This window comes from Hypomesus transpacificus, chromosome 11 (assembly GCF_021917145.1).
Source record: "Hypomesus transpacificus isolate Combined female chromosome 11, fHypTra1, whole genome shotgun sequence".
NCBI lineage: Eukaryota > Metazoa > Chordata > Actinopteri > Osmeriformes > Osmeridae > Hypomesus > Hypomesus transpacificus.
This window is the reverse complement of record NC_061070.1, coordinates 1,260,669-1,273,619: the sequence shown is the minus strand read 5'-3', so window position 1 is coordinate 1,273,619 and position 12,951 is coordinate 1,260,669. Positions and strand designations below refer to the sequence as shown.

At 46.4% G+C, this 12,951-nt stretch overlaps 1 protein-coding gene across 1 annotated transcript in view; it reads left to right on the top strand.

Moving 5' to 3' along the window:
• The window catches only part of itga9 (integrin, alpha 9), an 88,409-nt gene extending 79,437 nt beyond the window's left edge, over window positions 1-8,972 (top strand). The window contains 2 exon segments of the mRNA XM_047029110.1: window positions 6,610-6,729; window positions 7,431-8,972. Of these exon segments, the coding sequence (XP_046885066.1) occupies window positions 6,610-6,729; window positions 7,431-7,529 (219 nt within the window). The 3' untranslated portion in view covers window positions 7,530-8,972.
• Window positions 8,973-12,951: the final 3,979 nt, after the last annotated feature.

The following is a 12,951-nucleotide window of genomic DNA, read 5'->3' as shown; positions in this document are numbered from 1 at the left end:
CATTAGAACAACCAAAGGAGAGCTGTAGCTACAGCATCAGCAGCTGGACTTCGGGCAGGGCTTAATCGTTACATTAATGAGTCCCCCCTCAGCCGAATGTGGAATACGATGCAGGACACAGAATTTACAGCTGCCAACAACGTCTTCAAGGGTGTCCTCAAACAAATGCAAAAGGCTGGAAGGGACAAGTCAGCACATCACCCACCGATTTTATCAGCGGACCAGGCCATCCTTAAGGGCTCTGATGCACTCCATCCATCCAACCCCAGAAGCCTGTTCAAACAAGGTTTGGTTCGACATTCAGTTACACTTCGGCTGCAGAGGGAGTGAAGGCAATAGACACCTGAAGCCTGACTCATTTGTGCCAAAAAATTATGTGAACGGTTGCCGGTTGCCCTCGGCTGGCCTGGGAATGCCTCAGGATCCCCCAGGAAGAGCTGGTGGAAGTGGCTGGGGGGAGGGAAGTCTGGGCCTCCCTGCTTAGGTCGCTGCCCCCGCGACCAAATCCCCGGACAAGCGGCAGATGACGGAGGGACGGACGGTTGCCGATATTTTACAATGTCCAACGAGGAAACTAAGAATCATAAAGAACCCATGGAAAGGGGCCAAGGAAAACCAAAGGGGAGCAATGTATGAAGAGCCAGGCAATCCTCTCTGCCCCGTCGCCTCTCTGGTGAAGTACCTCGCTAAGAGCCCCCCAGGTGCGACGGCATTTTATCTCCAGCCAATGAGGGCCTTTGAGCCATCGGACACGTTTTGGTATATGTCAACTCCCCTTGGCGTGAACCAGCTGGGCAAAATGCTCCCTCGTCTGTGCCAGGAGGCAGGGACATCGGTGAGATATACCAACCACAGCCTGCGTGCCACAGCCAAACAAAAGCTGTCAGAAGCAAGACTTGCGAGCAGGGAAATCATGGCAGTGAGTGGCCATGGGTAAGATCTGACTTTCAGCCACTGGTTGCACTCAGTAACATTGCACTACTGACTATACCTCGCCACCAGGCTCCTGTATGGTCATTGACTTAGTCACTGATCTGCAAATTTGCACTTTTGAACTGTACTCCACTTAGGTTAGAATAGGTTATAGGGTTGAAACAGGTTTTATGTGCATTAGGGTTAGTATAGTGTACTATTTATTGTTATCTGTAATTTAGGTAGTTTTAGTATTAGGGTCAGTATAGTCGATTATTTATTGCTATCTGTATATATAGGAAGTTTCAGTTATTTAAGCTCAGCTATAGATGTAAATTATGTTCCGTGTACTTATATGTTATGTTATGCCAGGTGCTTGCGTTGTCTTGTCTTAAGAATTTCAGTGAATTTAACATGAAACTGAATTAATCGTTCATTGCGTGATAGATACTTTTTGAGAGATAGCCTATCGTTTTTTTTTGTGAGGGTGTCATTTACATCATAAATTTGTTGAAACCACATTATATGACATTAAAGATGATAAACAAAGTATGAAAAAAAAAAAAACATAGGTCTACCTTAATGTAATAAGCGATAAAACATTTAATGTGGTCACTACTACACATAATTTGGTCTGCTACTTTTTGCCAGCCCTCGTTCTTGGATTTTGCAGACTTTGAGTTGTTCCCTGGCGTTTTGAGTAATTCAAATTCGGAGTAACCTTCGAGCAAGCTGTTTGTAAGTGGCACTCCGTTCTTGTATATTATGCCACTTATGGAGCAGGTTTCTAGCAATAAGTACGACGCGAAATTCAATTTTCAAAAAACAAATCTTCGGTTTAAACCTTTACTGAGAAAAACTTAATATACAAACAAACATGAATTCCTTTGGTCTAGTAGTAAATCGTTATATTAATAATCTTCGTGGTGTCGTCGTCGGTCGGTCAGAAAACTTTGTTGCTCCGTAACCTGACCATCTCAACTGCAATGCATTCCACTCATTTATCCAATTAATGCACTATACAGTCACGAAATTAAACAATATTTCTCCATACATTAAACCATGTCTTTACAGATGTAAATAAACAATATTCTAACTATTAATTTATACAACAAACTCTTCAAATTGGCTCCTCCACTGTTGCTCTATTGCGGAAAAAACGGGGGTGCTCCTTTTGGCCACAGTGAGCAGCCATAGACTTATGTGAGCAGCCAATAGCAGCTTTGCTGATCAAGGTTTCTATTATCGATACATACCCCCTTTTAGACCAACGCATAACTCAATCCAGCTATACTAACTACAAACAACATGGGTGTTCGAAGAACCGAATTAGCCAGATCATGATTAGCAAGATGATGTCATCTTGGATGTGTCATTTGATCTCGGATGTAATAAGCGACGTACGGAAAATGGGCCCCTGCCCCAATGGGCCCAATTAAATATTTTCATAGTGTTGTTTTTTTTAAAGCACTGTGATGCTAACATTTTCTCTTGCGGTCTCTCTTCGTTTATGTTACATAGATCGGAGAGCTCCCTCGCTAGTTACTGGCGACCCTTGCTGGACAGCAAGAAGCACTGGAGCCATAATTTGGGAGGTCACGGCAACGGAGACATGGCAAAGTTGCAAAGGACACCCGACACCCCGCGTATAGGCCTATGTCACACAAATGATCAGAGCAGAGACAATCCATATCTAACCCCCTAAAACCCAATTTTATATTTCAACATCACCTTTAGCTCTCCAAAAAAGACATTTGCAAATAAGATTTTTTTTGAACGACCACATTTACATTATGTTATAAGACTGGATGTTGATGCCATCAAGCTCTTAAAAGAACTCCAACACAGAAAAGAGAGATCAACGGAACAGAGAAACATAAATATACAGCTTTGCCTACAGTTCTGCTTCTTCCATTGGTCTCCACCGCCCAGTCTGAATGTCTCGACTGCCATGGTTACAGTAGCTAACTGCCAAAATTAGAAGAAAAACAATCTGACATATAACTGTTAAACCAGAATGCATTAGCCTATATGTATGTAGGCCTAGGTTACTTATTACAGTACAACACTTTGACATAACATGTATAGTCTGTTTATTTTGCTCTATTAGCTACATTTTGGAAAAATGTCTGAACAGTGTGTCCAACTAGCCTAGCCGGTTGGGGTCCCTTTGCGCTAGCTCTGTAGCTTAAAGTTCACTCAAACCTAGCTCATTACAGTAACTTTACTCACTGTTGTAGGCATACTACTTATCGCAAAACTTTTTGATATTTTTCCACTTTCATTTACTTACCTAACAACGACTGCGCCTTCCATGTGAAGATAAAGGACGGTTTATAAAGTGAACGCCTCTGACTCGCGAGTCTCTGGCTCTAGATATGCTTGTAATATAACACGGAATGACCATAATGGAATGTTCTTCCTTAAACAGTCAGTGATGAGCCGACGATGTGCCGACGTATCTGCGACGTTTGAAATAGAGCACAAAGATGAGAAGACGTTGGCAAGACGTATGTGTGCTATCTGGGGTATTTATGCGTCGTTGCTAACGTGTGCTGACGTTGTGACGTTAGGCTTGCACTGATTTCCATTGGCGACAAAATACACTTCGCCACAAAAACTTAATTTCAACTTAAACCGTGCAACGGAACGTAAACAAAAATACAAGCAACTCAATCTCTACCAAGACGAACCTTTTGACACCGACGTTGTTTATGTAGTCCAAATATTGAGGGATCCTCAGGGGTGGGGAAATAAATAAGAAATAATATATATATGAGAGAACAATGGTTGTGCTCGCCGAAGGCGTGAGCACACCCAATTAAATGAAACTAAGCGTAGGAACGTAAATTGTTTTTTGGAGGGAATTCGCTTTTTCAACCGTTAATCAACTTCTTTCAAAGGCGCTGGCTAGCGAACAGAATGGCAATATAAAGTGGATATAGCCTACTTTCCCTATGTTTAGATGTTTATGGTGGTAAGACAATTTAACAGAGAACCAATATAGTAAATGCAATTTAGAACGTAATAAACAGCAGACAAATGGCAAAGGCCCTATCTATAATTCCAGAAATCTGTTTGTGTGTGCCACCAATTTGATCACGGGCACTATGCACTATCCATAGTTCAAGTAATCTGTATTTGTGTGTTTCACTGACATCTTAATCACAGGCACTATGCACTAGTTTACTACAAATTACCCGTTCTGTCTCTGTATTAAACATTAGTTATTCGAATTACCAGCCAAGAACTTCCTGGAACTATCTTGAGTCTACGTAAAGCCCTCAAGTCTCCCAGCTCCACGGGACGGGGCGAGTTTGTGTCCATTCCCAGTTTCTCTGTCAGCACACAGAAGCTGGAGAGGGGGGGGAGAGAAAAGGGAGGAGGGGAGAGGAGAGGGGGGTGGGGGGTGGGAGGGGGGAGGGCAGAGGAGAAAGGAGAAAAGAGGGGGAGGAGGAGAGAGGTGCTAGCCCTATCCCTCCTGTTATGACAACAAGCCCACTGTAATGCAGAGATGAGAAGAGGAGTATGAGGGGTGGATGAGTTACTGCCTCACAGCAGAGGCCGAGGGGCCAACATGTCTAAGGGTTAGTGTCCGTGTCTAACACCGGCAGCTTGGCAGGACTTCAGAACAACCAGACAGATCACAGAACACGCAAGCACTCTGGAATCCAGAACAATTCAAAGATTCCACGGATTGGGGGAAAGAAGCATTCAGGAGAAAGAGATGTGTCACCTGTCTTCTCTCCTCGGTTCACCTTCATGTTCTGTGCTCAGTTCTGGGACGATTCTCCATGTTAATGAAAGGCTGAGCTGGTTTCACCCTGGGTTCAAAGCAAGGATATGGTTAAACTATTACAGTTAAATTGGTTATATTTAGGTTAAATGCTTCTTCTTCCATCTCAGGTGGAAGGGAGGTGGGAGGGTCCATACCTAGAGCAGGTGGAAGGGAGGTGGGAGGGTCCATACCTAGAGCAGGTGGAGGGCAGGTGGGAGGGTCCATACCTAGAGCAGGTGGAGGGCAGGTGGGAGGGTCCATACCTAGAGCAGGTGGAAGGGAGGTGGGAGGGTCCATACCTAGAGCAGGTGGAGGGCAGGTGGGAGGGTCCATACCTAGAGCAGGTGGAAGGGAGGTGGGAGGGTCCATACCTAGAGCAGGTGGAAGGGAGGTGGGAGGGTCCATACCTAGAGCAGGTGGAGGGCAGGTGGGAGGGTCCATACCTAGAGCAGGTGGAGGGCAGGTGGGAGGGCCCATACCTAGAGCAGGTGGAAGGGAGGTGGGAGGGTCCATACCTAGAGCAGGTGGAGGGCAGGTGGGAGGGTCCATACCTAGAGCAGGTGGAAGGGAGGTGGGAGGGTCCATACCTAGAGCAGGTGGAGGGCAGGTGGGAGGGTCCATACCTAGAGCAGGTGGAAGGGAGGTGGGAGGGTCCATACCAAGAGCAGGTGGGAGGGTCCATACCTAGAGCAGGTGGAGGGCAGGTGGGAGGGTCCATACCTAGAGCAGGTGGAAGGGAGGTGGGAGGGTCCATACCTAGAGCAGGTGGAGGGCAGGTGGGAGGGTCCATACCTAGAGCAGGTGGAAGGGAGGTGGGAGGGTCCATACCTAGAGCAGGTGGAAGGGAGGTGGGAGGGTCCATACCTCTTCCCTCCATGCTGCACATGTGGGGATATGTGTGTTCAGCACCAGAGATAGATCATCCCGCAGTGCAGACCTGTCATGGGAAACTGACTAAATAACAAATATTTATTTTAGAAATATGACTATTTATAGGACACTGCTTGATGGGGGTTTGTCATGTGTATTTACCAAAGCTGATAAAATATTTTGTTTACATAAATTATCTTTATCATCAACAATGTCAACATGCCTTCCATGTTGGTTTGTATCACAGAAAGCCTGATGTGAGAAACACACCACCAGGGTCAGACTTAAAAACATAGTTATAATTTGATGTACTTCTTCAGTTATATGAGTGTGTAGTAAATGTTTTGTGTGTGTGTGTGTGTAGTAACCGTGTTGTATGTGTGTGTGTGTAGTAACCATGGTGTGTGTGTGTAGTAACTGTGGTGTGTGTGTTTAGTAACCATGGTGTGTGTGTGTGTGTAGTAAATGTTTTGTTTGTGTGTGTGTAGTAACCGTGTTGTGTGTGTGTAGTAACCATAGTGTGTGTGTGTGTGGTGTGTGTAGTAACTGTGGTGTGTGCGTGTGTGTTTAGTAACCATGGTGTGTGTGTGTGGTGTGTGTAGTAACTGTGGTGTGTGTGTGTGTGTTTAGTAACCATTGTGTGTGTGTGTGTGTTTAGTATCCATGGTGTGTGTAGTAACCATGGTGTTTGTGTGTGTAGTAACCGTGGTGTGTGTGTAGTATTCGTGGTGCGTGTGTGGGTGTAGTAACCATGGTGTGTGTGTGTGTAGTAACCGTGGTGTGTGTGTAGTATTTGTGGTGCGTGTGTGGGTGTAGTAACCGTGGTGCATGTGTGTGTGTAGTAATCGTGGTGTGTGTCTGTAGTAACTGTGGTGTGTGTGTTTAGTAACCGTGGTGTGTGTGTAGTATTCGTGGTGTGTGTGTGTGTAGTAACCGTGGTGTGTGTGTAGTATTCGTAGTGCGTGTGTGGGTGTAGTAACCATGGTGTGTGTGTAGTATTCGTGGTGCGTGTGTGGGTGTAGTAACCGTTGTGTGTGTGTGTGTTACAGGTAGTGTTTGAGGCGCTACACAGTCAGGAGCCGCGAGGCTACGTGGTGGGCTGGATCATAGCCATCAGCCTGCTGATTGGGATCCTGCTCTTCCTGCTGCTTGCTGTGCTCCTCTGGAAGGTAATACACACACACACCACAACTACACACCACACTTCTTCTATTCCTGGTCTTTCTGTCTCACTCTATCTCCATCTATCTAATCCTAACCCTCCCTTTATCTCATCTATCTCCCCTTTATCTCCATCTATTTCCCTTTATCTCCCTTTATCTCATCTATGTCCCTCTATTTCCATCAATCCATCTATGTCCCTCTCTCTCCCCTGTACCTACCCCTCTCTCCCACTGTACCTACCTCTCTCTCTCCCCTGTACCTGCCCCTCTCTCACCCCTGTACCTGCCCCTCTCTCACCCCTGTACCTGCCCCTCTCTCTCCCCTGTACCTGCCCCTCTCCCTCCATACATTTCCTTTTCTTCCCCGGTACCTGCCCCTCTCTCCCCTGTACATCACCCTAAACCTCTGACCTCACCCTCTCTTTCCGTCTCTCACTCATATCTACCCCTATTTCACCCGTACCTCACCCTTACCCTTTCTCTCTCTACCCTGTACCTCACCTTCAACCTCTCTCTCTCCCTCTCATCTCTTTCCCCATTGTAAACACATAAACATCTCGTTCTCCCTCCTTCTCCCCTTTTCTACCTCTCACCCTCTGTTTCTCCCTTTCTCACTTACTCACACTCTCCCCCTTCCTCTCCCCTTTGTTCCCCCTTCCTCTCCCTCCTCTCTCCCCTTTCCTCTCCTCCTCTCTTTCCCTTTCCAGATGGGGTTCTTCCGTCGGCGTTACCGGGAAATCCTGGAGGCGGAGAAGAACAGGAAGGACAGCGACGAGAGCTGGGACTGGGTGGAGAAGAGTCACTGAGAGGCGTGGCGAGGGGCCCCAGTGAGCCAATGAGGGCAGCGACATGGTGACACAGGACCCATCGCCAGCCCCCTTAAGCACAAGCCCCGCCCTCCTGTCTTCCATATGTGGAAGAGAAGAATATTCTCCTGATTTTTCGGAGACTTGACTGACATTTACGTTTGTGTGTGTAGAGATACAGGAAGTTTCATCCTAAAGCCTTGCGGGCGTGGCTCCTCAGGGAGTGTGACTCCCCAGAGATTTGCTATGTAACTCTGTTGAACCCTGTGAAGATAAACATAGAAAACCCTAACCTATTGCCAGCTAACCAGCCAGCTAACCATCCTGGTGACCAGCCAGCAAGCTAACTAGCCAGGCAACCAACTAGCTAACCAGGTAGTTAGCCAACCAGCTATCCAGCGAACTAGCCAGCTAGCCAACAAGGCAGTCAGCCAAGCAGCCAACTAGCCAACCAGGTAGCTAGCCAATCTGGTAGCTAGCCAGCCTGCCGGTAGCTAACCAGCCAACTAACCAGCCAGGCAGCCAACTAACCAACCAGGTAGCTAACCAGCCAGGTAGCTAGTCAACCTGGTTGCTAGTCAGCCAGCCAGGTAGGCAGTTGTTTCAGCAGACTGCCCTGTCTGTGGGGATCATTGATACTAGACTTCACACCCTCAGGTCTCTTGGTCATAGCACACTTTATTTTTATACCTGCAGTCTAAGGCCACATTGTACTATGTGGCTTCAGGAGAAACAGCGGGGTGGGTGAGGCCAAAATATCGTATATTTTTATAAAAGCACTGAAGTCAGATAACAGCTGATGCCTTTTTTTTTAGCTTGTCAGCGCCAAAAATATGTAATGTGCAGTGTTTTTGAGTGAGTTTATGTGTTCAGATTTGAAAATGAAAGATTGTATCTGGATCTCTGTTTCCTTTCCTTCGGTATGTCTCAGTCCCAGTGCCCAGAGATGGTTCTAGTCCCAGTCCCAGAGTTGGTCCCATTCCCAGAGCTAATGCCCATCCCTTAGCTAGTCCTAATCCTGGACCGAGTCCTAGTCCCAGTGCTAGTTCTAGTCCCAATCTCAGAGATGGTCCCAGTCCTAGTCACAAACCCAGAGCTAGTTCTAGTCCCGGTTTCAAAACTATTCCCAGACCCAGTCCTAAATATCCTTCACCTTTGACATGATCAAGGTGGCACACATGCTTGAGTCTGGTTATGCTGGGTTAGAGTCTGATCATGGGTGAACCCAGGCCCATTTATGTTGACCAGACACATGACAGGAAACAGCATTCAATCACACCCTTTCTTAGAAACTCCCTCTCTGAGGTAGACTTCCACATCAAACAGCTTACAGAGCTAAATTGGTGGAGGACAGAGCTAGATAGGTGAAGGACAGAGGGAGGTGGGTGGAGGACAGGAGTGGGAAGGAAGAAAAGGGGATCTTGAAAGAGAGAGAGAGGAAAAGGGGACGTGAAAGAGAGAAAGAGGAAAAGGGGACGTGAAAGAGAGAGAGGAAAGGGGGATGTGAGAGAGACAAAGTGAGAGAGGGGAAAGGGGGGTGAGAGAGAGAGAGAGAAGAAAGGGGGATGTGAGAAAGAGAGAGAATGAAAGGGGGAACATGCCCCATCGGCATGCTTCTGGGACTGGCTGCTTAAGTCAACATATTGGAATGTTGAAAGTTGAAAATGTGCCTTCGTTAGAGAACATTCTGCTTTGGAATACACAACCCCCCCCGCCCCCTCCCCATTCACTCTCTCCCTCCTCCCTACAATACACGCATCCATCATCCCTGGCTTCCCCCTCCTCTCCCCTCCCCCACTCCCTTATGTAGTTATGTAGTTCTGAAGTGTGTACGTCAGACTGATTGTAGTGAGTCCTCAGATTAACATGTGTGTTAGCAGTGGGTGTTTGCTACCTGTGTTAGCTGCATGCGTGTGTTAGCAGCATGAGTGTGTTAGCAGTGTGTGTGTGTGTTAGCAGTGTGTGTGTGTTAGCAGTCTGTGTGTTAGCAACCTGAGTGTGTTAACAGTTGGTGTTAGCAGTGTGTGTTAGCAGTGTGTATGTGTTAGCAGTGTGTGTGTTAGCAGTATGTGTTACCAGTGTGTGTTAGCAGAATGTGTGTTAGCAGCATGACTGTTAGCATATTCAGAGGTGCAGACGGCCTTGGGTAAGGAGTGTTTTCATATTGTCTCTGGAGGAGGAAGCTCAACTGGCCATTCAGGCCCTCTAAACTACTCTCTCTTCATCTCTCTCTCTCTCTCTTCCTTTATTTGTATGGGTTTATTGTTTTGAGAGAATCACACTATCGTACTTTTTTACCATCTTAATTCCACTGGCATGGCGAATACTGTACATATTCACACCTTTCCTCTGCAACGAAAAGATCTCCTCTACTGATGAATGCAGAAACAAACACTTGATGTTTTATGTGTATCGTAACTGTGATGGTTAGTTGTTTTATCTGTATATTGTCACCTTTTTCACATATTTTGTATTTTGTTTTGAATATACTACTGTCACTGAATATCATATGTATAAAAGTATGGCTCTATTATGTTTGATGTTGAAACTGATGCTCCAAATGTATATTTATCGGTTGATAAAGTTGAGATTAAAGTGGTCTTTTCGTTCGTCTTTTGTTCAAAACAACAAGAGACTATTCCTGTCTGGCTTCCATCCAGCGAGCTGCGCTCAGTGGTGTGTGCTGCCCTCTGCTGGCTGCTTGGTGCTACTGTAGCCTGCTCTCCACTATCATTTACATTTATTCATTTAGCAGACACTTTTATCCAAAGCGACTTCCAAGAGAGAGCTTTACAAAGTGCATAGGTCACTGATAATAACAACAAGATAGCCCCAAAGCATTGCGGGTAGCCAAAACAAGCACACATTGTGAACAACCAAAAATTAAGTGCCAAAGGGAAAAACCATATGAGCATGTAGGTAAGCAAGTTACAATTTAAACAACATAAATCTGTAAGTGCAAGTGTACCTGTAGAAAAACAAGCAACAGTAAAACAAAATAAAAATATAAGATTAACTAAAATAGAATACAACAGTTTAAATCAACTACCACTAACCAACAACAGCAACAAGTCTCTAAGCAAGAGTCATTGTGATCCTTGAAGAAACTAGCATTGGGTTCAGCAAACCATTCCTGAGTACCGTTTTACTCCCGGAACAAGTGTGTCTTGAGCCTTCTCTTGAAGGTGGAGAGACAGTCTGTGTCTCTGATGGAGGTGGGGAGCTGGTTCCACCATTGGGGGGCCAGGCAGGAGAAGAGCTTGTGTTGGGACCGGGCAATCTTGAGCGGTGGGACCACCAGGCGGTTGTCTGAAGAAGACCGTAGGTGGCGGGTGGGGGTGTAAGGCTGGAGCATAGATTTGATGTAGTCAGGTGCAGTCCCGTTCACTGCTCGGAAGGTCAGTACCAGGGTCTTGAATCTGATGCGGGCCGTGATGGGTAGCCAGTGGAGGGAGATGAGGAGCGGGGTAACTATCAAATATAACATACAGACGTAGATGTTGTCGAAAATATTTGTAATTCTAATTCAAGAATGTTTGTTTGGTGCATTATGTTGAACAAATAACAAAACCATCAATGTATAATATTTTCAGTTTCTCAGCCACTTGCTAGACAATGAATGAACGGAAACCTTGCAAAGTTCATGACCTGACTGATCTTTCAGAAAACAATACCTTGAGGCTGCATGAGCTAGTCACCTGACACTGGTTGCTATGGAAGCCCAACTGTGTTCCTCAATGCGTGGCGTTGAATAATTAAGGTCCACCACGTCATTATGCAGAGGTCTCCCGTACAGGTAAGCACCAGTACTGTTACTACTGTACAATGATACAACTACAACATTGAATACTTACATTAATGCTACAGACAGTTGGAGAGTTCCTGATGCGGTTTCCTCTCGCGTTCAAAACATGCTTTAGACACTAGGCTTTTTGGGATGCTAACCATAACTGTTAGTGTTGTATCTTGGTGGCCATAACTTTGTATGTCTCCTGCTTAATGATCTTAATAACTGTGATAGCACACGTGTGGATTTTAGTACATTTACATTTATGCATTTAGCAGACGCTTTTATCCAAAACGACTTCCAAAAGAGAGCTTTACAAAAGTGCATAGGTCACTGATCATAACAACAAGATAGCCCCAAACATTGCGGGTAGCCAAAACATGAAGTCCCAAAGGGAAGAACCATAAGAGCATGTAGTTAAACAAGTTACAACAAAACAACATGAACCTCTAAAGTGCAAGGGTGTACCTGTGGAAAAAAGCAAGCAACAATAATAGATTTCACAGCGAGTGAATAATTTCAAGTCAGTTTCAACTAACCAACAAGAGCAACAAGTATCTCAGTAAGAGTCATTGTGATCCTGGAGGAAACTAACATCAGGGCCAGCCAATCATTCCTAAGTACCATTGTACTCCCAGAACAAGTGCGTCTTGAGCCTTTTCTTGAAGGTGGTCACTGTGTCTGATGGAGATGGGGAGTTGATTCCACCATTGGGGGGCCAGACAGGAGAAGAGCTTGTGTTGGGACCGGCGCTCTTGAGCAGTAGGACCACCAGACAGTTGTCAGAAGAAGACCGTAGGTGGGGGTGTAAGGCTGGAGCATAGACTTGATGTAGTCAGGTGCAGTCCGGTTCACCGCTCGGAAGGTCAGTACCAGGGTCTTGAATCTGATACGGGCTGTGATGGGAAGCCAGTGGAGGGAGATGAGGAGCGGGTAACATGGGAGCGTCTGGGTAGGTTGAAGAGTAGGCGGGCTGCCGCGTTCTGAATCCTCTAGAGAGGCGGGTTGCCTCGATCCTAGCTGAGATCCCTGGATCAGTCGGGGGGAACGACAGGTACAGCTGCGTGTCGTCAACGTAGCCGTGGTAGGAGAAGCCATAGGAGGTGATGATTGGTCCAAGCGAGGTGGTGTACAGGGAGAAGAGGAGGGGTCCAAGGACGGAGCCCTGTGGGACACCAGTGGAGAGCTGGCGGGGGCCTGACACTTTGCCTCCCCAGGAGACTTGGTAGGATCTTCCCAACAGGTAAGATGAGATCCACTGAAGTGCAGTGCCAGTGATGCCCATCTCAGAAAGTCTGGCGAGCAGGATTTGATGGTTAACCGTATCAAATGCTGCAGAAAGGTCCAGCAGAATGATGACGGATGACCTTGAAGCCGCTCTGGCAGACTGGAGGGCAGTGGTGACTGACAGGAGGGCAGTTTCTGTGGAGTGGCCAGTTTTGAAGCCCGATTGGTTGGGGTCAAGCAGGTTCTGAGAGAGAAAGTTTGACAGTTGGTTAGATACAGCATGTTCAATTGTTTTTGAAAAGAAGGGTAGCAGTGATACTGGTCTGTGGTTTTGGAGGACGGCAGGGTTAAGGGAGGGCTTTTTGAGTAGAGGGCTAACTCTGGCCTGTTTGAAGACAGAGGGGAAAG